This window comes from Schistocerca serialis, chromosome 3, assembly GCF_023864345.2.
Source record: "Schistocerca serialis cubense isolate TAMUIC-IGC-003099 chromosome 3, iqSchSeri2.2, whole genome shotgun sequence".
Taxonomy (NCBI): Eukaryota; Metazoa; Arthropoda; class Insecta; order Orthoptera; family Acrididae; genus Schistocerca; species Schistocerca serialis.
In genome coordinates, this window is record NC_064640.1 from 676,261,471 (window position 1) to 676,287,215 (window position 25,745).

Consider the following 25,745-nt stretch of genomic DNA (forward strand, 5'->3'; position numbering starts at 1 on the left):
GTAAACAGGAGTCGACAAGAGGTTCGCAAACTGCGAACTGCCCGTTTCTGAGCCAAAAATATCCTCTGAGAATGGGACGAGTTAACTCAAAATATAATACCATATGACATAAGTGAATGAAAATAAGCAAAGTAGACTAATTTTCATGTCAAACGATCACTTACTTCAGACACCTTTCGAATAGCAAAAATTGCAGCATTAAGTCTTTGAACGCTATCCTGTGGGCTTTTACTATCTATCTGAACACCTATAAATTTGCAGTGTTCAGTTTCATTAATCATATGTTCATTCTGTGAAATTAAGATGTCGGGTTTTGTTGAACTGTGTGTTAGAAACTGTAAAAACTTGAGTCTTACTGTGATTTTGTGTTACTTTATTTTCTACAAGCCATGAACTTATGTCATGAACTGCACTATTTCAAACAGAGCCAGTGTTGCACACAACATCCTTTACTACCAAGCTGGTGTCATCGGCAAACATAAATATTTTAGAATTACCTGTAATACTAGGGAGCATATCATTTATATGAATAAGGAACAGGAGTGGCCGCAACACTGAACCCTGGGGCACCCCCATTCGACTGTACCCCACTCACACCCCACATCGCAGCCATTCTCAACACTGTGAATAATGACCTTTTGCAGTCTGCTGTTAAAGTAGTAGATGAACCAATTGTGAGCTACTCATCGTATTCCATAATGGTCCAACTTCTGAAGCGATATATTGTGATCAACACAATCAAACACGTTAGTTAAGTCAAAAAATATGCCCAGAGCTCGTAATATTTTGTTTAATCTGTCCATAACCTCACAGAGAAAAGAGAATATACCACTTTCAGTTGTTAATCCACTTCTAAAGCTGAACTGTACATCTGATAGCAAATTATGTGCTATGAAATGATCGATTATCCTTACATGCACAGCCTTTTCAATAACTTTAGCAAACACTGATGGCAAAAAATAGGTCTAAAATTGCCTACATTATCCCTTTGTCCCTTTTTATAAAGTGGCTTCACTACTACGTACTTTAATCGTTTAGGAAACTGACTTTTCTTAAAGGAAAGTTTCCAAATATGGCCGAGTACAGGGTTAACATGTCCAGCACAGTACTTTAATATTCTGCTAGGCACTCCATCACATCCATGAGAGTCCTTAGTCTTCAGTTACTTAATTATTGACTCAATCTCCCTCTTGTCAGTATCACAGAGGAGTATTTCAGACATCAACCTCAGAAAGACATTTTCCAAGAGAGTTATTTGATTCCCTATAGAAGCTAAGTTTTTATTTAATTCATAAGCAATGCTCAGAAAATGATTGTTAAATACTGTACATATACCTGACTTATCAGTAACAGAAATATTTTTACTATGTACTGACTCTATATCGTTGACCTTGTGCTGTTTACCAGACACTTCCATCACAGCTGACTGTATGGTTTTAATTTTATCATGTGAATTAGATATTCTATTTGCATACCACATACTCTTTGCCTTCCTAATAACATTTTTAAGCACCTTAGAGTATTGTTGAAATGGGCTATGTAGCTTGATTGTGATTACTTCTAACATTTTGATATAATTCCCACTTTGTTCTACATGATACCCTTACCCCACTAGTCAGCCACCCAGGCTGCCTTATACTGCTAGTACCCTGTTTAGAACTTCTAATAGAAAGAAACTCTCAAAGAACATGAGAAATGTGTTTAGGAAAGCATCATATTTGTCATCTATGTTATTGGCACTATAGACATCCTGCCACTCTTGTTCCTTAATGAGATTTAAAAAAACTCTCTATTGCCATTGGATTAGCTTTCCTACATAGTTTGTAATTATATGTAACATTTGTTTGACTACAGACGTCTTTTAGTGTTAAAACTTGTGCATCATGGTTTGAAAGGCCATTCACCCTTTTACTAACAGAATGCCCATCTAGTAATGAAGAATGAATAAAAATATTGTCTAGGGCTGTGTTCCCCTGCACCCTGGTTGGAAAAAATGCAGTCTGCATCTGATCATATGAGTTTAGTAGATCTACCAACATCCTTTTTCTTGCATAATCATATACAAAATTAATATTCAAGTCACCACATATAACTAATTTTTGGTACTTCCTATAAGTGAACCAAGAATCATACATGGCCACTCCCCCACTTCACAAAGAACTCCTTGACAAACAGTCAGCTAATCTGACCTGGTAAAGGAAGCCTCTGAATCGTCAAATTATTTAAGTGGTGCTCCAAATACCAATAATGTCAGAGTCAACATATGTAAGCAGTTCACTAACTTTATCTCTAATACCTGTTATATTTTGATGAAATATGTTAATTCCTTCTCTACTTGGATACCTGACCTCCTCTGAAGGTGATTCCTTTGTTAGAGGGGCTTCATTTAAGCAGGTACACCTATCAGCTGACTTCACTCTAAAAAAGGTGCAGCTCTAACACCAACTACTACAGGAATTTTTCCACGAGTGATCCCACCACCACCACCCACTACGCTGTCACCTATAAGATTTGCCAACCTCCCCTTCCCATACCTACTGAGGTGCAGGCCATGCCTAGCGAAACCTGATCTACTCATAGATTCAACTGGCACCACGGCAATGTGACCCATGCCCTCCGTCATCAGTGCCTTCCCCAGCCCCATGTTAACACTCCTAACAGCAGCATTAAGGTGAGGCCGATCATGATGCTGAAACAGTTGCATAAAGTGCACATTAGTTCTACCAGTTTGAGTAGCTATCTTGACTAGGTCACCAACTACATCATATTCCCCATCCCTATCAAGACTATTCCCTGCTCCACCCACAATAACCATCTGATCCTCTTTCGTAAAATTCTTACATAGCTCCCCTATGCTGTCAATCACCTGAGTCAACCTTGCACTTGGCTTCACAATGCTGGTGACCTGGTACTCACTCACCAACACTTACTGCAACTGCTGGCCCACACCTCCACCATGTTAAATACCTAGCAGCAGAACCTCCTTCTTTCTGTTAGAATTTGCAACTGACTTCGGCTTCCTAACTGCTGAGGACTGCTGCATGTTTCCTACACCTACAGAGTTTCCTCGCCACTCAACTCAGACAGTTGGTCAAATCTATTGCATATACATAAAGTACAACAGTCTGAGTATCTCCTCCTCTTAGCTGCCTTCTTACCAACTGTCAGTTCCCATTCCCCAGCATCCTTCACCCTCTTCAACCTATCTAGCTCTTCCTTTGCATCTTGAAACTGCACCAGAAGGGCATAGATCTTACACTCCTGCTCCTCTATCAACTTATTTCTGCTACAGATTCTGCATTCCCATGAGGGGATCTCATTAGAATGCCACTGGTAAGTGGGCCAAACTTTGAATTGACTTACCCAGCCAGTTATATGTGGCCTACAGTTTAACATGGATTCCAAACCATGAAGGTAATGTGCTCCATGCTCAGGAATCCACATCAAACTGTAAGTCCTTCAATAAGTGACTGGTAAGTCAGTTCAAAGGTCAGAGGAATCCAACAGCATACCACCCCCAACAGGACTGTGCCTTGTAAAGCACTGTGATTTTCAAACAGTTTTCAGATTGGTTGGTTGGTTGGCTGATTGGGGGTAGGGGACCAAACAGCAAGGCCATCAGTCCCATCAGATTAGGGAAGGATGGGGAACGAAGTCAGCCATACCATTTCACAGAAACCTTCCCTGCATTTGGTTGAAGCAATTTAGGGAAATCACGGAAAATCTAAATCAGTATGCCTGGACGCAGGTTTCAATTGTCGTCCTACCGCATGCGAGCGCATCGGGCTAACCATTGCGCCACCTCGTTTGGTAATCTTCGGATTGATGACTGGTTTACTTGATAAGTGTGGTGAAACATAGATACCAGCAAATGCATAAAGTAATATCAATTAATGGTGCAAAGTGTATGTAGCACACCTTTATCAGAATAGATACTACCAAAAGCAAATTAAAAGTGTCCCCACACACCAGTTCTTCAGACAGAAGAGCAAAGCTTTTCAAGTGGAACATAAATCTGTGGAGCAGATAACCAAAACCTCACAATAGTGACAGCTACATAAACAAAACCATGATTCACATATGCAATCATTTCTCTATTACCTAAACCTGTGATATCCACTCTTGAATCTCTTCATAAAAATAAAATTAAGAGAGGATCATCATCAACAGAATAACCCCTATACTGATACTTGTAATACACAGTTATTCATCCCATTATATCTTTCTTAGTTATTTGCATGTTCCAGGGATCATAGCTATGATCTCTTACCATGATGTGGCAGGTGTAAGTTTGCAATTATAATACACTTTCTCAATGAGAAACATGGCTGCATGATGACCATTTAGAGTCAACTCAATCTACCAATATCAGATGTCTGTCTGGTCCAGTAAAATAATGACAATGTGGTATGTTGTTGTTGTGGTCTTCAGTCCTGAGACTGGTTTGATGCAGCTCTCCATGCTACTCTATCCTGTGCAAGCTTTTTCATCTCCCAGTACCTACTGCAACCTACATCCTTCTGAGTCTGCTTTGTGTATTCATCTCTTGGTCTCCCTCTACGATTTTTACCCTCCATGCTGCCCTCCAATACTAAATTGGTGATCCCTTGATGCCTCAGAACATGTCCTACCAGCCGATCCCTTCTTCTGGTCAAGTTGTGCCACAAACTTCTCTTCTCCCCAATCCTATTCAATACTTCCTCATTAGTTATGTGATCTACCCATCTAATCTTCAGCATTCTTCTGTAGCACCACATTTCGAAAGCTTCTATTCTCTTCTTGTCCAAACTATTTATCGTCCATGTTTCACTTCCATACATGGCTACACTCCATACGAATACTTTCAGAAATGAATTCCTGACACTTAAATCAATACTGGATGTTAACAAATTTCTCTTCTTCAGAAACGCTTTCCTTGCCATTGCCAGCCTACATTTTATATCCTCTCTACTTCGACCATCATCAGTTATTTTGCTCCCCAAATAGCAAAACTCCTTTACTACTTTAAGTGCCTCATTTCCTAATCTAATTCCCTCAGCATCACCCGACTTAATTAGACTACATTCCATTATCCTTGTTTTGCTTTTGTTGATGTTCATCTTATATCCTCCTTTCAAGACACTGTCCATTCTGTTCAACTGCTCTTCCAAGTCCTTTGCTGTCTCTGACAGAATTACAATGTCATCGGCGAACCTCAAAGTTTTTATTTCTTCTCCATGAATTTTAATACCTACTCCGAATTTTTCTTTTGTTTCCTTTACTGCTTGCTCAATATACAGATTGAACAACATCAGGGAGAGGCTACAACCCTGTTTTACTCCCTTCCCAACCACTGCTTCCCTTTCATGTCCCTCGACTCTTATAACTGCCATCTGGTTTCTGTACAAATTGTAAATAGCCTTTCGCTCCCTGTATTTTACCCCTGCCACCTTTAGAATTTGAAAGAGAGTATTCCAGTCAACATTGTCAAAAGCTCTCTCTAAGTCTACAAATGCTAGAAACGTAGGTTTGCCTTTCCTTAATCTTTCTTCTAAGATAAGTCGTAAGGTCAGTATTGCCTCACGTGTTCCAGTGTTTCTACGGAATCCAAACTGATCTTCCCTGAAGTTGGCTTCTACTAGTTTTTCATTCGTCTGTAAAGAATTCGTGTTAGTATTTTGCAGCTGTGACTTATTAAGCTGATAGTTCAGTAATTTTCACATCTGTCAACACCTGCTTTCTTTGGGATTGGAATTATTATATTCTTCTTGAAGTCTGAGGGTATTTCGCCTTTTTCATACATCTTGCTCACCAGATGGTAGAGTTTTGTCAGGACTGGCTCCCCCACGGCCGTCAGAAGTTCCAATGGAATACTGTCTACTCCGGGGGCCTTGTTTCGACTCAGGTCTTTCAGTGCTCTGTCAAACTCTTCACGCAGTATCATCTTCATCTACATCCTCTTCCATTTCCATAATATTGTCCTCAAGTACATCGCCCTTGTATAGACCCTCTATATACTACTTCCACCTTTCTGCTTTCCCTTCTTTGCTTACAACTGGGTTTCCATCTGAGCTCTTGATATTCATACAAGTCATTCTCTTATCTCCAAATGTCTCTTTAATTTTCCTGTAGGCGGTATCTATCTTACCCCTAGTGAGATAGGCCTCTACATCCTTACATTTGTCCTCTAGCCATCCCTGCTTAGCCATTTTGCACTTCCTGTCGATCTCATTTTTGAGACTTTTGTATTCCTTTTTGCCTGTTTCACTTACTGCATTTTTATATTTTCTCCTTTCATCAATTAAATTCAGTATTTCTTCTGTTACCCAAGGATTTCTACTAGCCCTCGTCTTTTTACCTACTTGATCCTCTGCTGCCTTCACTACTTCATCCCTCAAAGCTACCCATTCTTCTTCCACTGTATTTATTTCCCCCATTCCTGTCAATTGCTCCCTTATGCTCTCCCTGAAGCTCTGTACAACCTCTGATTCTTTTAGTTTATCCAGGTCCCATGTCCTTAAATTCCCACCTTTTTGCAGTTTCTTCAGTTTTAATCTACAGGTCATAACCAATAGATTGTGGTCAGAGTCCACATCTGCCCCTGGAAATGTCTTACAATTTAAAACCTGGTTCCTAAATCTCTGTCTTACCATTATATAATCTATCTGATACCTTTTAGTATCTCCAGGGTTCTTCCATGTATACAACCTTCTTTCATGATTCTTAAACCAAGTGTTAGTTATGATTATGTTGTGCTCTGTGCAAAATTCTACAAGGCGGCTTCCTCTTTCATTTCTGTCCCCCAATCCATATTCACCGACTATGTTTCCTTCTCTCCCTTTTCCTACACTCGAATTCCAGTCACCCATGACTATTAAATTTTCGTCTCCCTTCACAATCTGAATAATTTCTTTTATTTCATCATACATTTCTTCAATTTCTTCGTCATCTGCAGAGCTAGTTGGCATATAAACTTGTACTACTGTAGTAGGTGTGGGCTTCGTATCTATCTTGGCCACAATAATGCGTTCACTATGCTGTGTGTAGTAGCTTACCCGCATTCCTATTTTCCTATTCATTATTAAACCTACTCCTGCATTACCCCTATTTGATTTTGTGTTTATAACCCTGTAGTCACCTGACCAGAAGTCTTGTTCCTCCAGCCACCGAACTTCACTAATTCCCACTATATCTAACTTCAACCTATCCATTTCCCTTTTTAAATTTTCTAACCTACCTGCCCGATTAAGGGATCTGACATTCCACGCTCCGATCCGTAGAACGCCAGTTTTCTTTCTCCTGATAACGACATCCTCTTGAGTAGTCCCCGCCCGGAGATCCGAATGGGGGGACTATTTTACCTCCGGAATATTTTACCCAAGAGGACGCCATCATCATGTAATCATACAGTAAAGCTGCATGCCCTCGGGAAAAATTACGGCTGTAGTTTCCCCTTGCTTTCAGCCGTCCGCAGTACCAGCACAGCAAGGCCGTATTGGTTATTGTTACAAGGCCAGATCAGTCAATCATCCAGACTGTTGCCCTTGCAACTACTGAAAAGGCTGCTGCCCCTCTTCAGGAACCACACGTTTGTCTGGCCTCTCAACAGATACCCCTCCGTTGTGGTTGCACCTACGGTACGGCTATCTGTATCGCTGAGGCACGCAAGCCTCCCCACCAACGGCAAGGTCCATGGTTCATGGGGGGGGATGTGATGTCATAAACGTGCAAACAAAGAAAAAATAATAGAACAGTAAAATTATTTCTTTTGCATTTATATTGATTTTTGGATTGTAGATTGTTGACAGACTGATGTGTAGCATAGCCTCATGCCCATGTTATGTTGGAAAGTGACTGTTTGGTTGAGAGCTGGGGTAGCCAATGAATGAGAAATATGATTTTTTTCGATGTGGTGACACTTTGCTCAGAAGCATAGCTCGAGGTCTTGGTTAAGCTCAGAAGTGACAGTCAGGTCAAGACTTGACAAGGCGGTGTCAAACACTTTAATTAATCTACCATTTACATAAGTCTTTAATGCCTTTTTTAATTTATACTTAACTACGTTCAGTCACACACACAAAAGGCACATTATTAATACACATTCTGAAATGTCCCTGTGGAGTAGGTGTTGACAAGCAAATACTAATCCCAGTTTGTGTTTGAGGTTACGTTTACTGTATACGGGATTCTTTACATCAGTGGGTAATATCAGACTACAGTTGGAAAATATGGAGTTTCACTGGAGACATAAATATAATTACAATGTGGAGTTTACATACAAACAAATTATTGGTGAAATAACAAAGTTTCATAGACCTTACTGGTCTCATACATACATGATTTTACGTATATAGACTGAAGCAGTGAGGGAAAATTTGTACCAAGGTCGGGAATCGAATCCGTGTCTCCTGCTTACTAGGCAGGTGTGTTAGCCACTAAGCCACCTTGCAGAGTGGTTCACGTAACTGCACAGATTACCCTCGCACACCTTGCTAATCGATCCAAATTCTCAGTGCCACCTGGGACCGATGACTAAGCAATTTGGTCCCTTTCCCTCCTTTTAAACCAACCAACTTACTGCCACCCCAGTCTACTTTAAATTCCCCCTTACAGACAAACAGAACTGCCGAGGCTTTCCATGTTCTGGAATAGCACCTCAGCATTGTACGTAAATGGGAGATCCAGCCTGAAACCCAGGTGCAGGTACAAATGAAATGACACAATTTCAGAAAAGCAGATTCACTCTTCATACATAAAATCATATCTGTATAAGACCAGTAAAGTCTCTGTGAATGGTCTCATCCTCAATTTTACAAAAACACGGCACATTCTGTATCTAGAGATACTGTAGTAAAGATAAGTGTAATGAGGAAATAATAAATAGGATTACAAGTTCAAAATTTTTAGGTGTCTATAGTGATGAGAATTTGAACTGGACAAGCACATTTTGGAGCTCCTAAAACAACTTAGTTCAGCCATATTTGCACATAGAATCATTGCAAATCTTGGGGAGAGACAAGACAGTAAGTTGACATGTTTTGCATTATTTTCACTCAATAATGTCATATTATTAGGACAGCTGTTAAGACATCAGGGAATAATTTTCATGGCACAAGAGGCAGCTGTAGAGGGTAAAAAATGTAGGGGAAGACAGAGACTGGAATACATCTAGCAAATAATTGAGTAAGTAGGTTGCAAGTGCACTCAGATGAAAACATTGGAACACAAAAAGAAAGATCATATGGAGTAATATTCTGGGCAGCTCATCTTTAAGAAAGGAAGTCTTCATAGTGCAAAAATATGTTGTAAGAGTATGTGGTGCCCACCCACAATCATCTTATGGGCATCTGCTTAAGTAGTTGAGCATTCTGACTATTGCTTCACATTATATTTATTCCTTCATGAAGTTTGTCGTAAACAATCCACTGCAGTTCAAATGGAACAATGATGTACATACAGTGCCAGAAAGAAAAATTACATTCACTACTCCACATTAAAGTTCTCTTTAGCACAAGGGGTGCATAATGCCACAATTAAAAGTTTTGATAACTTTAACCAGTGATATAAAATGCCTGACAGACAGCAATGTAAAATTTGAAAAAAAAAAATAAAAAAAACTGAAAAAGTTTCTCCTTGACAACTCCTTCTATTCGATAGAAGAATTTCTACTAGGATAATGTGTAACCCGTGGCGGATAGGAATCTGTAGATTTTATAAACAAACTTATGAATGTTAGAATGTAGCCATAATTACAACTTAATTTTCAATGTGAATGTACATGGAAATGATCCATGGAACTCACTTCCAGAGATTTCTGTTTCTGACTAGCTCAGTATTTTGTGTGTCACACTAAGGTTAAGTGATGATTAGGATAAATAATCTCTCCCGTTATTATATATTTACGAATGTTACTGTCGTTTCACAACTGTGATTGATTGTTGACAGCAAACTTAATACGGAAATAAATGTACTGGGAGGATGTCGGCATTTATTAATTTAGTTTTCAATTTTATATTAAACAGAACGTGTGATATTATATAACTATGTTGCGTTTTTTTTTCTCTTTTTTTCTTTCAACAATTTCTGTGTACGTTACAAGGCATTCCGTAGCACTGTGTCACCGTCGCAGTTGTGTAGCTGGATAAAAAAAATAACAAATAAAAGTAGCCAACATGAACAACCTTGAAATGTAAACAAAACAGTGCATAACCTACTGTAAATTAAACTAGTACAGAAATTATAAACGAATGTAAATGATGAACAGTTTATTAATTTCAGTGCAAAAGAACTTTAAAAATCGAAACTCTAAAACATAAATTTGCGATTCAAAATAGGTTATTCTCAGCTGTCACATACAGCAAAGTAGCAAACTTACTTTTCACTTTACCGAAGGTCCCAACTCCTAATGTCTGTCCTAAAGTGTAATGTCCTATCTTAACGATAGGCTGCTGGGTTGATTGTTGTCCTTTCTCTCCCATGATTTTAACATCAGTTTACAAATACAACTGGACCATTGATGTAAATAAATGATCATTCGGCAGTGATGCTACATTAATTGTCGGATTGGAGTCACGTGACCTTGTGGTTCAGCCATGCTTTCTTCGTTGCGGTTTTGTTTGTGTCGCGCTAGATTCGATGTTCTTCAGCTCTGATGTCTTCATTGTTAGTTAATTACCTTGTACGACTTTCCACTGTTATTATTGCTTTACTACAAAATACGAATAATGAATTATTGAATTACCACGACACGAGCGATAGTCGGTGCACGGGTGTCACTATGGAAGAATTATTGTGAAGCAAAGCCTAGACAAAGGACACAAATATGATATACCACTTTATAAATCATTTAAAATTTTTTGTGTGCGTGTGTGGAAGTAGGGCTCGCTAATACTTTTTTCTGCTCTTGACCTCCTGCCCAGTAGCTTAAAACGGTGATCGCATTTTCACAAGATGTGTCATCAAGAAAGTACCAAAGCAGTATAGCAAACGTATATAATAGACGCACATAGATATGGTATTGGGCTCGTAATAAAAAAATATGCGGCCATACAATACAAGGTGCAAATTTTTCTGGTGTCACTATGCCAGTAATCACACAGTCTGGAAATCACGCGAACGCTAAAGGTGGTGTTTATCTCCTTCGGTACCATAAAAACAAACTGATGCGTCACACTAAAAGTACTATCTTTGTTTTATTTACATTTTCAAATCGAGTACGGTCCGCATGAAACGATAAAGACGTGTAGTATTGAAGTTTGTATGTTAGTGGCCACTAATAACAACAAATACCGATTTGTAGTTTTATTCCAACTATCATTCTCACAAGGATAAGTTTGTCGACACCTACTTCTGGGACATGTAGAAGTGACTGAACGCGGTACTGTGAAATGTAGATCTAGAAGAGTGTTGCGTAAGGCAGTGATAACAGGCCGAGTTGTATTAGTCGTATTCTGTTTTCCTGTAGTTAGTTGTGTACAGACAGTACTTGGAAGTATATTCGCGAAAATGACTCTCAGGGTGTGTGCAAATCTCAGCTTCATGTTTCAAGAAACTACATCACTTATCGAACGATACGCTTTAGCTAAGGAAGCTGGTTTTCGTGCTGTGGAATGTGCTTTTCCGTATGAATATCCCCTGGAAGAAGTTATTTCAGCAAAAGAAAGTGCCGGTGTCGACCAGATCTTAATAAATGTATTTCCCGGTAAGCAGTATTAAAAAAATTATTGCTGTAGATTTAGTTTAAAAATTATAGTTAATAGGTTAATTGCATAATTAGGTTTTCCAGTCTAGGCGTATACCATTACATGGCTTCACTAAAACGTTGTATGCTCACTTAGTTACATGATGACAGTGTCTAGTTTTTAAGCATCAGAACGTTGTAACTTACGGTAACATCAGATCTCACAAACGAAGTTTGTGTAATGAAATAAACCTATTCATAAAACATAAAAACTTTCATGAATGTTACAAAGTGCCCTAAGTTTATATAAAATGGCTGTTGTACAATACACTGTGCTTCAACCCAGCATATACATAACGAAAGTAACCTTTCTAATTATTCAGAAAAAGAGAGCCTACATTTCTAACGATGTTTCGCCCAGTATAATGGCAGGCTATGACAAACAGAAGCCGATCCACAATGGCCCAAGTTCACTAGAAATCAAGTTATACATATATGATTTGTATAAGACATCCGCCTTGATGTGTCTTTTAAGTCATCAAATGATTAAATTTTTCGCAACAAAAAGTATGAAACAAGTGATCACAGAGTTAGTTTTGCACAGTGGATTATAACAATGTGGAACAAGTCATTTTACATTCACATCGCAAATTAATTTATACATATGATTACATTCTGAACATTTCTAAGTTTGTTAAAAGATATACGAATGTGACTTAGTAATTCCTACCCCCCACCTTTTACACATTTCAATAATAGATGTTGTTGTATGGACTAGAATGAGTTGTCAAGGGGAAACTTTCTCATTTTGCTATCAAATTATATGTCGCTGTCTGTTAGACGTTTTATATCACTGGGCAAGTGATCAAAAACTTTTGTTGCAGTGTTTTGCACCCCGTTTTGTGCTAAAGACAACTTTAATCTGGTGTAATGAATGTCATTTTTCCTTCTGGCACTGTAATTTTGTACCTTATTGTTCCTTTTGAACTGTAGTGGGCTGTTTTCAACAAACTTTGTGAGGGAGTAGATATACTGTGAAACAGTTGTCAGGATGCCCAACTCCTTAAACAGATGTCTACAAGATGATTGTGGGTGAGCACCACATATTATTCTTACAGAACGTTTCTCACAATGAAAACTTTCTTTCTTAAAGATGAGTTGCCCCAGAACGTTATTTAATATGACATTATTGAATGAAAACTTGCAAAATACGTCAACTTACAGATTTGTCTCTCCCCAAGATTTGCAATGACACTAAGTAAGCTACAAGTGTGGGGCATTGCAGAAGCGTCTGATTCCATCCCTCTGGTTACACCCATTCAGTCATCAGTATGGTGGTTACTGCTACTTCCAGTTTATACGAAATGGCGCCAATGATGTCACTACACACACATGCCAGCAAATGTAAACAAAAATAAAAATTCATGGAGGTGTGTACCATCTATGCATAGATGGTAGATACCTCCATGAATTCACAGCAGCTAAGGGAAAGACGGAAAACAGAAAAAAAAATGATGAAAAATAAAAATGTTCCAGTAGCGTCCCACTCCAAATATAAAATGAATCTAACTGGACAGCTGCAGAAAATTAGGTGTTTAGGGAAGGAACAAGCTATATATACAACAATACAAAAACACTGCACCATTTGAAAACAAATAGTATAAAAAAATTAAATTACAGCATTTTGTTACACCAACAAAACCACAGGCATCAGACATTTTCCTTGACCTATATAGTGCACCTGCAGATAGTGATGCCAAAACACCAACACCAACAACCCTGAAAAAGGGGAATTGGACATTTCCCATGACCTATATAGCTCAACTGCAGCAGTCGATACCAAAAGACCACCACCTCTAACTCCGAATAGTGGAACCAAAACCCCAACAACTCAAAAACACAAATGCCCCATATTCGCTACATCAATTGAAACAACTGACCTATCATAAATACAGAACACACAAAACAATTACTATAGAATGAATGAAACCAAAAAATCAAAAATTACTTACCAACGAAAGCCTCTGGCAAAATCAACATAGAACTCTCATCAACCTCATATTGTTGCCACAAAAGTGACACATAACATACTCAGAAATAAAGACCGAACATCTTCATAAATTGTATGAGAGACATTTTATCATCACATCTCACAGAATGTAATGATGCACTTATGAATTTCACTGTCATATGAATACCTAACAAAAAAGCAATTAAAAAAATATACTTCTTTTTGCACAGCAAACTAATCAGACCTAAAAATAAAAAAAAACCTCATTGAAAACACTTCCACAACCCATACTAGTGCACGGGTCGACAGAAGCGTCCGATCCAACGCGTCGGCTTTGACCCATGACGTAAGGGTGTTGTCGTGTGTGACGTCATGACGGCGCGGAGTTTGGTTTGAGTGTGGCTGTCTCCAGTTCTGTTTTATCTTATTTTATTTACTTTTCTGATCTGTTCGTTCTATCCCGTGAGATTTTTTTTTTTTTTTTTTTTAAAGACAAAAAACACTAATCAGCTACTGAAGCATCTTTATCTTCTATGGGTTGCAGGGGTTACGACCCCTGAGGAGGTGGGTGGGTATTCATGCATGGCTGTCTTCACTTACACGTTGTAGCTACGCAAGGCATCTAAATTTATTTATATTTAGTTTGCCCCCCACCCAAAACACCCCATTTCCCGCGCTTGTCCCGTTAGTGTCATTAGGCTTCTTGTGGAAAGTGTGTGTGTGTTTGTTTTTGTTTCCGCCATATTTGTGACGTCATGGGTCAAAGCAGACGGGTGGGATCAGACGCTTCCGTATTTCCCTTGTGCACCAACTACCTAAACTCGAAACAACGTTAGCACAGTGACAACCAAAACTCGAATGAATCTGATAACACACACATTGAAAACATTTCTGTCTAAGGAATATCATTCCGCTGGATAGTAGGCCATATGATGTCAGGCAGCTAAATTATGAGACGTGGTTGCCAAGGAAGCATGCATTCAGAATCGAGTGGCTCAGTGTGCTGTCCCATTACTGTAGTGGTGGGAAGAAATGTGTGTGCCACAAGCACCACTCAGTAACAATCCTCTACTTGAGTGGGAAGCTGTATGTCATTGCACTGTACCATTGTGTTGCATATGTGTCTGTGAGTTTACTTTTTTCTTAATAAATCTTTTAGTAGTCATTCTGTCAATATGTTCATAGAATTTTAAGTTTCTCTTGCATACAGTATCAGCAAATGTGTGTGTTTGTGTCTGTGGTTCTCTTGGTGTAAGTTATTTTTTTCTTGTGTTGGAATGTATATGCACGTAAGAATTTTCCATTCTTGTTTTTTGATCTCTGCAACTTTGGAGTGATATGGTGTCTTATGCATGACACCTTTTAGTAAAGCACCTGGCAGTGCTCTCATGGTGCACTGACAAAGATAGTTTAACATCTAGAGAGATTGAAAACAATCAGTACTCATTGGTATCAAGTACTTTTTACTCAATACATTTCAGGTGATACTTTTACTCATATTATAATGTAATTGGATAGATAAAAAATCTGCTCACCAAATGGTGGCAGGAGAACACTTGTATAAAAGATATTAAAGTCTGCTAGCCTTTGGAGCCATTGGCTCCTTCTTCTGGCAAAAGGGTTGAAGGAGAAGGAAGAGGGGTGAAGGAAAAGGACTGGTGAAGTTTAGGAGAAGGGGTAGAATTCAGAAAACTTGCTCAGAACCCCAGGTTCAGGGAAGAATTGCCAGATGGGGTGAGGACTTACCAGATACGGTGAGAACTTACCAGATACGGTGAGAAAGAAAGAGGGTTTACTGGGCAGGGTGAGAAGGAAAGATAAGTCTTTACAGGACAGCCACATATAGTAGGTAGACACCGGGGACAGTCCACAGAGAAACCACCAAAACCACCTTTGGCTGCATTGATCATACATGCCACTACCACCCTCACCAGAGTTTGTATTGTGATAACAGGATCGGCAGCCACTGCCCAGACCTCTAGCTGAGGCTACCACCCCATAATTCTCAACTGGACATCCCATCCCAAGGTCCAGAAGTCCAACTTGGCCTATATTGGACTGGGAATTGCTTGAATGAATGTCACTATTGTTAACCTACATTCTAGATCACTTGGCAGAAAATCCTAAGAAATTTTGGTCTTATGTCAAAGCAGTAGGTGGATCAAAACAAAATGTCCAGACACTCTGTGACCAAAATGGTACTGAAACAGAGGATGACAGACTAAAGGCTGAAATACTAAATGTCTTTTTCCAAAGCTGTTTCACAAAGGAAGACTGCACTGTAGTTCCTTCTCTAGATTGTTGCACAGATGACAAAATGGTATATTTCGAAATAGACGACAGAGGGATAGAGAAACAATTAAAATAGCTCAAAAGATGAAAGGCCGCTGGACCTGATGGGATACCAGTTCAATTTTATACAGAGTACGCTAAGGAACTTGCCCCCCTTCTTGCAGCGGTGTACCGTAGGTCTCTAGAAGAGCGTAGCGTTCCAAAGGATTGGAAAAGGGCACAGGTCATCCCCGTTTTCATGAAGGGTCGTCGAACGGATGTGAAGAACTATAGATGTATATCTCTAACGTCGATCAGTTGTAGAATTGTGGAACACGTATTATGTTGGAGTATAATGACTTTTCTGGAGACTAGAAATCTACTCTGTAGGAATCAGCATGGGTTTCAAAAAAGACGGTCGTGTGAAACCCAGCTCGCGCTATTTGTCCACGAGACTCACGAGGACCATAGACAGGGGTTCACAGGTACATGCCGTGTTTCTTGACTTCCGCAAGGTGTTCGATACAGTTCCCCACAGTCGTTTAATGAACAAAGTAAGAGCATATGGACTATCATACCAATTGTGTGATTGGATTGAAGAGTTCCTAGATAACAGAACGCAGCATGTCATTCTCAATGGAGAGAAGTCTTCCGAAGTAAGAGTGATTTCAGGTGTGCCACAGGGGAGTGTCATAGGACCGTTGCTATTCGCAATATACATAAATGAACTTGTGGATGACATCAGAAGTTCACTGAGGCTTTTTGCAGATGATGCTGTGGTCTATCGAGAGGTTGTAACAATGAAAAATTGTACTGAAATGCAGGAGGATCTGCAGCAAATTGAAGCATGGTGCAGGGAATGGCAATTGAATCTCAATGTAGACAAGTGTAATGTGCTGCGAATACCTAGAAAGATAGATCCCTTATCATTTAGCTACAAAATAGCGGGTCAGCAACTGGAAGCAATTAATTCCATAAATTATCTGGGAGTACGCATTAGGAGTGATTTAAAATGGAATGATCATATAAAGTTGATCGTCGGTAAAGCAGATGCCAGACTGAGATTCATGGGAAGAATCCTAAGGAAATGCAATCCGAAAACAAAGGAAGTAGGTTACAGCGCGCTTGTTCGCCCACTGCTTGAATACTGCTCAGCAGTGTGGGATCCGTACCAGATAGGGTTGATAGAAGAGATAGAGAAGATCCAACGGAGGGTGGCGAGCTTCGTTGCAGGATCGTTTGGTAATCGCGAGAGCGTTACGGAGATGATAGACAAACTCCAGTGGAAGACTCTGCAGGAGAGACGCTCAGTAGCTCGGTACGGGCTTTTGTTAAAGTTTTGAGAACATACCTTCACCGAAGAGTCAAGCAGTATATTGCTCCCTCCTACGTATATCTCGTGAAGAGACCATGAGGATAAAATCAGAGAGATTAGAGCCCACACAGAAGCATACCGACAATCCTTCTTTCCACGAACAATACGAGACTGGAATAGAAGGGAGAACCGATAGAGGTACTCAGGGTACCCTCCGCCACACACCCTCAGGTGGCTTGCAGAGTATGGATGTAGATGTAGAAACTGTGGTTATTTGGTAAACCAGCTGGGAAGTGGTAATTGGATCCATTTCTTACTTACAGGCATGGGGGTTTCATTCCAGTATATGACAATGGCTGTAATAATTGCACAGCAGAAAATAAAGGAGCACCAGCATAGCGGGTTCAGTGAACTACCAGAAGAAGAAGGCAGGCATGTGTAAAAACAACACTGTCATATTATTCAGTAATAATGAGAATAACACAGAAAGTAAACTGCTAACAAATAACAGTACTTTTCACTGTACAAAACAGTTACTGCCTCATAATGATTCATTTGAAACAAATTTTAATCAACAATTTAAAAGAGAGTCTGCACCTAACATAGGTAAGGTACTGGCATGCAAGCTAATTTGACACTCAGCGTTGTGGCTGATGGGAGCGAGTGTCAATGGGAAATGCCTTTACAGTCACACCTATCATCCACCATGCCACGCATCAGGTTAGTTTGTGTAAACAGTAGTGGGCACAACAATCATTGCTTCTGACCATAGGTACCTACTGACTTGAAGAACACACTTTAATGCACTGTAAGATTAATACTCTTGGCTGAAGTAATGATAAATAGTTGGAAACAGCAAGAAGACATAGCAGAGAGGGAATTGTGGAGGACCGAACTTCTGACATATGTTCTCATACCTGTCTTGGCAGTGAGCTCTGGAGATAGAAGTGGCAGCATCACTCTTTGTGGCAGCAGTGAATTACTAATAGTCTCACAGCACAGTTGGTGAAATTAATATTCTGTAAAACATGGTGCAATGCGCAGAGGAATGGTTGACTTCTTCACCTCAACGACACTTGGTTACCACATCTGTATAAAACAAACAAAGATGGACACACTGAGCCAGTGACTGTCGGTTTAATGGTCCATCTCCTTTGTCCTATACAGGATGATGCATCTCCACTGTTATCTGATCTGGATGAAGTGTTGACACTGATTGAGTGTGAGGCAAGGTGTGCTCACAGTTTTATTAGCACAATTTGAGAAAATCAGGAGACTGCGTAAGTCTGTGTGTTACCAACTCTCTAGTGGCAATGGTATCCACCCCCAGCACCAGTGTGGGACCATTGTAAGGGCAATATGTTGGTATTATTGGGCATGGTAGAAAGAAGCTTTTAACGAAGTAGCCACATTCAGACTTTTCAATGGCTGCTTCTCATTATCAGTGGTTTTGTGGATTTTTTAAATAATTAATGGCTAATGCTGTCTAGCTGAAACTTTAGGTACAGCAATTCCTTTACATAGGAAAGTTATTGATAGCTCTCCTTGCGCAATCCAACATAATTAAACACATAACATTTGACCATAATATTTTAATAAGTCCTCAGTAATTAGTATATTAAAAATTAAATTACATTACTACCTTGCATTAATTATTACCAATTAAACAATATGATTATTTATGGGAAGCTGTCAGTTTTTGAGGTGCTAAAACCGCTCCCAGAAAGAGTTGAGAGAGATAAATTTCTCAGCAACTTAATTCTAACAAGCATCAAGGGAAAACAACTTGAAATATACTAGACAAATTGTGTCTTGATGTGGCTCTTTTATCAGTAGCCATGATTACACATCCTCATTTTTTATCATCACACACACACACACACACACACACACACCTTAATGGAATACATTGGAGGAAGGTGCGTGGATTGGCATGGTCAGTGGCCTGGTGTGGCAGTCAGCACTTTAACTGCCCGCCCAGCAGTGACTATGTAAGGGGCAGTCGCATTTGATGTCATGTCTGTCAGCTGGCCACTCGCCAGGTTGCATGCCAGTTGGTGCACCAGTTGGCAGCTTACGGAGAGCCGAAGCAGTCCGTGTCATCGTTAGTGGCCCCTTTCCCAGGAACAGGTGTCAAGAATTTCAAGACGCTCAAGTACCTGTGACTCAATCGTTTGCAGAGCCAGGAAGGATAATGTCTTACTGCCTCTATCTGTGCAGAAAGGACAGACAGAACATAAAACCATCTGCTTTGCTAACCACATGCTGAATGCTTGTGAGCAGCAATACAGTGTTACCGAGAAAAATTGTTGGCAGCTATTTGGAGATAGCACTGGTTTCAGAAGTACTTATTAGACCAGCAGGAAACATTAGTGACCACTCACAAGGCATTAACATTCGTGAACAGTTGTCGGCACTTGAATGCATGGCTGCTGTGCTGGGCACTGGTCTTGCAAGAATGTGAGTACACAGTCAAGTACATTCCAGGCCGAGAGAATGTATTACCAGGCGCATTGCCACATCTTCCTTAAAGCATGTTGGGCAAAAATTTTGACCATGTGGAAAGTAAGGAACTTGATGTATGATTTATCAGGAATGTCCCAGAGGATGCTGCCATGAGGAATAAGCTCAGAAGGATCACTACCATCCAGATTACTGATGAGAAGCCGGCTAAGATCATGGCAGAGTTTCTCAAAGCTCAAGACAATGAGCAGATCCACACCTACTACAAAGTAGAAAATGATGCCCTGTTCATCTGCACTCATCAGGAGAGTTTTCATTGGAAGCATAGTATCCTTGAGTCATTACAGGAAGAACTAATTTGGATTCAGGATTCTACATCTACATATACACCCTGCAAGTAACTATATTTTCTTTCTTGTTCCACTTGTAGATAGAGAGAGGGAAAAACAACTGTCTGCATGCCTCCATACGAGCCCTTATTTCTCTTGTTGTATCATCATTGTACAGCAATGCCACTGAATGTACCTGCAAATTATATCATTGCACGACACACTGTTCAGGGGTATGACATCTTAAATGCAGAGGTGTGTGAAAAACTGCTGCATCACACACAGTGTTTTAATTTATCACTTCTTTAATACTAATTCTATTCACAACACATTTCACAGACATTATCCTCATATACCATTGAATGTACCTGGAAAATTATATCACTGTATGACAAATATTTCAGGAAATATGACATCACAGACACTGAGATACATGAATATGAAAATATAGGGCAAAATATGATAGAGATACAGTTGAAATTGTGTACAGATATGTGTAATACATGTTAAATATGTGTGATGTACGTACATGGATAAAGTCGTGCGTAAAATGCTGCTCCTACATCCTTGGACCAGTTTCAGCCAAACTTGGTATACAAATTACTTACTATCTGGAAAGAAATAACTATGTGGGTAAGAACCACGAACCTATTGGAATGGGGGTGATGGACAGAGAAGTGTGAGAGAGGGAGAGGTGGAGATACAGTGAGGAGGAAGGAGAAGATGGACATAGAGGTGGAGGTGGACAGAGAGAGGGGAGAGGCAGGAGATGAGCAGTGAGAGGGGGAAGGAGGAGATAGACAGGTAAGAGGGGGAGGGGGACAGAGGGGCACAAGGAGATGGACAGAGACTTTGCGGGGGGGGGGGGGGGGTGTTCAGGAAGTGAACAGTTAGAGGAAGGAGGAGTTCGTGGACAGAGAGAGAGGAGGCTATGAGCTGGACAGAGAGATGGGGGAGGAGGAGATATCCAGGGAGAGAGAGGGGGGGGGGATATGGAGTAATAGAAAATCAGAATAAATACATAAAAGTTAGCAAGCATAGATGAGATTCCAGTGTCTATTCAGAACGCATGCATATACAGCATACAAACCCCACTAATAAACATAAGTGAGTCATTTAGTTCGGATATTTTTACAGAGTTGGGCTTTTGCTAAAGAATGATAATGCAGAGTGTGTAGTGAACTGCAGACCAGTGTCACTGCTGTCAGTATTCTCAAATATAATTTTATCAGTCAAAAAAGGTTGACTAATGAGTTACCTGAAGAAGATACAACCTTCTTAAAGAAACACAGTTTGCTTGTTTAAGTAGAAGTATGTCATCAGCCATTAACAAGTACACAAAAGTGTTACTTGAAGCTATTGACAAGGTTGACTCTGTTACAAGCATATTCTTAGTTTTCTTATAGGCTTTTAACACTGTTGACCCTGAAACACTATTATATCAAGCTGGAAGAGGTGGTTGTAAGAGGAATAACAAATGAATGATTCCTGTCTTACCTGGAAAATAGAGTGCAAAAGGTAAACAGTGTTCACAGTTCTGTTGATGATAAATATTTATTTAAAAAAAGAAAAAAATCCAGTTGTCAGACAAGAAACACACAAACATCAGTGTTTTGTAGGGGAGTATATCGGGTCCAATTCTGTTCTCAGCATATATCAGTGACTGTCCAGACAATATAAGACGTGGGTGAAAAGATCTCTTTGCTGGTACCAGAAGCGTCATATTTATCAATAAAACCCCAGAAACCCCAGTAGAAAAGGCAAGTGAAACCCTCAGGGAAATTTTTAGATGGGCGGTATGTAATAAATTAACTTTTAACCTAAAGAAAACAAACCACGTGGACTTCAGCCACGTGGACTTCAGCATAAAGAGGGAAAACAACTCTTTCAGATTAAACACAGATGATGAATGTATGCATTGTGTAACAGTTGCAAAGTTTTTAGGAATTAATATTTTTTGTCAATTAATATGGATGAACAGACAAAGATACTGGCAAAAAAAGGGTCAGTATGTTATGCTCACGGGGTTCAGTTATGAGTAACAACGAATGTCTTGTGGTGACATACTGTTCCTACATACACTCAGTTCTTAGCAATGGGATCCTTTTTAGGGATCAAAGGCACAAAATATGGACACCATTTTCAAACTACAGAAAAGAACCATAAGAATAATAATTAAAAGTAGTAGTTGGACTCATTGTGAAGAACTATTTTTTAAAAATTGGGTATTCGAACAGCACCAAATGAGTACATCAGCCAATTTGTTATGGATGTTAAGGGAAGCATTAGTATTTCACTAATAGTTCTTTATGTATTCAAAAACTCAGTAGAGTGTTTTCTATCAGGGTAGAAAACTGTATAATAAACTGCCCAAGGAGACAAGAAAGATGACTAAAATACCCCTGTTTAAAAGGCGTACAAAACATACTTCATAAGTATTTCATACTAGACAGTTAAAGCCTACTTAGAGAATGCAGAGTAGGGGTTAGAACGAGAGGGGACACTTACAACCTCCTGTCATTTTACAGTACGTGATCATAGTATAATGCTTCTACCAAGAGCATCATGTGCCAAGATTTATAGTGCATGAGAGTAATGGCTTATCATTCTCCTGAGTTCAGCATCTGACTCATCACAGGGGGGTTCTGACTTAGTTTTCCAGATGGACAGAAGAGAGAAAATGGAGATGTGAATGGGACATAGTAACATATTTATAGCCATATAGTTAGACGAAAGGGAGTGCAGAGAGCATAGCAACATATTTGTGGTCCTAGATTCACCAACTGTTGTCCATCATGTGTGTGCAATGATAGCATAGGTAAATGCAAAGAAACAGTGAACAATTATTTTCTGCATTATATTTGCAAATTGTATGTATGAGTAAAAGAGCATTATATCATATGCACCGACTGATACAGGGAGTGAAATTGTTAAGGCAGTGACCTTACATTCAGGAGGATGGAGTTTGTTCTGCCTGGCCTTCCTGATTTTGGATTTTCTGTGATTTTTCAAAATCATTTCAGAAAAATACCCGGATGTTTCCTTCACCAAGTCCAGGACCAACCACCTGCCCTATCCTCACAAAAACATCATTGTACAGTCTGTGTGTCTGTACGTTTGGGCTATTTATTTTAATTGTATTATGATATCAAATACTATACCATTATCAGGTGATCCCTGGATGAATTAAATAAAAAAGAGGCTCCTAATGTATGCTTGCAGGAATTGGTCACAGTAATGATACTTGTGAGGAAAGATTCTTTGTTGAGTTCACTGGATGACACACACATTCATATTCAACAAGAGCACTAATGACCATTCCCTTTGAATAGCCTGATGCCACATCACCTGAAGCTAAGTTTTTTTTAACTACATGATGCTCATTACAATGCAGATAACCTCTTCACTAAATGAAGCCATTTTTAGGTTAAGAAATAGAAAAAAAATACACAGAGCCAAATTTGAAGAATAGTGTATGAGGGGACATTATTTCGAATTCCAGCTTGTGTACTTTAACTATTGCAGTGGCGACAGTGTGCTGCAGTCAGGAGCATCAATCACGTTAACTTTTGATTTAACTCACTGTGCAAATAATCATAAAAACATCGAGCTATAAGAACCAGTGCTTGTTTTACCCATACCAAATAGTCAATCAAGACGAAAGTTTCCTCTTTGTCCAAGCATTTTTTGTACATTTTCACCATGACCAAGCCACATTTTCACTGTAGTTGTCTGTGAGATGTATAGTATAATGGATCAATGTTATGTCCACATTGAAATAATAGCACCAAAAATCCTTTTGATGATGTTTTTGTTTTTCCACGCGATTTAGAAACATCTGTCGTGGATCCTTTTGGGTTTGGCATACATAAATGCAGCATCCATCATGTGCACATGTCCCCTTATCATTAATTTTAATGATCATTTCTTCAGAATATGTATTGTTGAGGTGACTTAAAAGCGCGAAGTGCTCATATTATTGTGTGTTTAAGAAGGCTGCTATATTTGGGGGGGGGGGGGGGGGGGGGAGTACCTCAACTCGGAGAAAATCATTACCAGCAGCAAGATGCATGACAGGAGTACTATGGTCTGTCACAGATTTTAACCATTGATAGACAGGCAACAGTTCAACAAATTACTCTTCACTTCAGTCTTGTCCAACAATTTCTGGTGAGCAGCCTCATTCTCGGTATGGAGTACATATACCAGTGCTTCAAACATGTCCCTCTGCCCACTGGAGGTAACAGGGCATGGAGATTACCATGGGTGTAGGAACACCATTGTCGATACTAGAAATGTGGGAAAAATGTAATCTCAACTGACGAATGATGGTACTCATTGGCATTGATTAGGATGGCTCCCCAATACTTTCAGTGTGGCCACACCACAACGTGTCGCCACCGTGTTTGTAACTGAGTTGCTCATAAGTGTACATTTTGTCCATTTCTATGAAACATGTTTAAGAAAGCTGGCAACAAATTACTGCCTATGGTAGCTATTTAAAAGTTTTAATACAGCTGTTACAAGAAATCACCTCCCATCAAAATGTCCTACGGTTTTGTAAATGTGTACCATATTTATACAGTCTCTCTTTGTACTTGATGAAAGTGAGAGTGTTTATAAGTGTGATGTGTGTTGATGGTGAATCAAATATTGAGGAAATCTTCTGTTCATAATAAATACCTCATAATAAAATAAGAAACCCACTTTTGGTGGTGATGTAGGAGGCAGAAGACTCCTTTAAAGGCAGAATTGGCTCTTTGCCACAATGCAAGGAAGGATTTTCAATATTAGCTCATACTTATGCATTGAGACAGCAACAGCTGAAAGTTTTAACAACTGAAAATCATTTACACAAGACAGAAAACTATGGACAGGCTCAAAGTTCACAGAAATCTTTTGTTTCTAAGAAGAAAAGGTACACCCCACAAAGGCATTCTGTGATCACTGATATATGTATATTTTTTACATCATAATGAGTAATAAGTGGAGTGTTGTGACTTGTGCTATATTCTTGCAACGTATAATGCAGGATTAACTCTCCTTGTGAATGAAGACTATTCAAGAATTTTAAAAAGTGTTGTTATTGTTAAACATGTTGAAAAATTAAAACAGTGTGCTAATATTCAAACCCAGGCATTACACTTGACTTTCATGATAGCTTTCATCTGCCAGTACCTTCTTTCCTATTTCCAAGTGCTTCAGACGATTTACTGCAAAACACAAGGATCTGGGTTTGACTCGTAATCCAGTTCACAGTTTTAACCAGTCAGGAAGTTTCACAACAGTGTACACACTGTTGTATAGTGAAATATGCATTCTGATATTTTTTGTTGTCCTGCTGTAGAATTTCATGTACGTCAAAAACTAAGCTTTTAATACTTGTGCATAATTTGTGATTAAGGGGGAATAAAAGAGTAGAAATGCTGTCATGTGTGCCACTTATTATACTGCATATCCTTCAGTCAATTCAGTGATGAACCCATAAAGTAACACTGTCTGAAATTTTATATACAACTGATCATTACCCTAATCTGATGTAAGAGGGGGCCTGTAGGTCTTAATCTGGTCAGGGTAAATAAATAGTTATGGAAGAAGACATTTTTGTAAACTTTATTAGAAACATTTTGAATCTGTGAAGATCTTAAGTTTTCAACTGTCATGAAAGAGTGGTTGGTGTGTAGTGACTGACTATAG

The 25,745-nt window shown here is 39.3% G+C and overlaps 2 protein-coding genes across 2 annotated transcripts in view; one reads left to right on the forward strand and one right to left on the reverse strand.

The window, feature by feature from the left end:
* The window catches only part of LOC126470552 (5'-AMP-activated protein kinase catalytic subunit alpha-2), a 184,753-nt gene extending 174,102 nt beyond the window's left edge, over nucleotides 1-10,651 (reverse strand). The window contains exon 1 of the mRNA XM_050098489.1: nucleotides 10,355-10,651. Coding sequence (XP_049954446.1) covers nucleotides 10,355-10,457 — 103 coding nt within the window. The 5' untranslated portion in view covers nucleotides 10,458-10,651. The remainder of the gene's footprint in view (nucleotides 1-10,354) is intronic.
* LOC126470553 (putative hydroxypyruvate isomerase) overlaps nucleotides 10,596-25,745 on the forward strand; it is a 42,618-nt gene continuing 27,468 nt past the window's right edge. Inside the window, exon 1 of the mRNA XM_050098490.1 lies at nucleotides 10,596-11,680. Coding sequence (XP_049954447.1) covers nucleotides 11,485-11,680 — 196 coding nt within the window. The 5' untranslated portion in view covers nucleotides 10,596-11,484. The remainder of the gene's footprint in view (nucleotides 11,681-25,745) is intronic.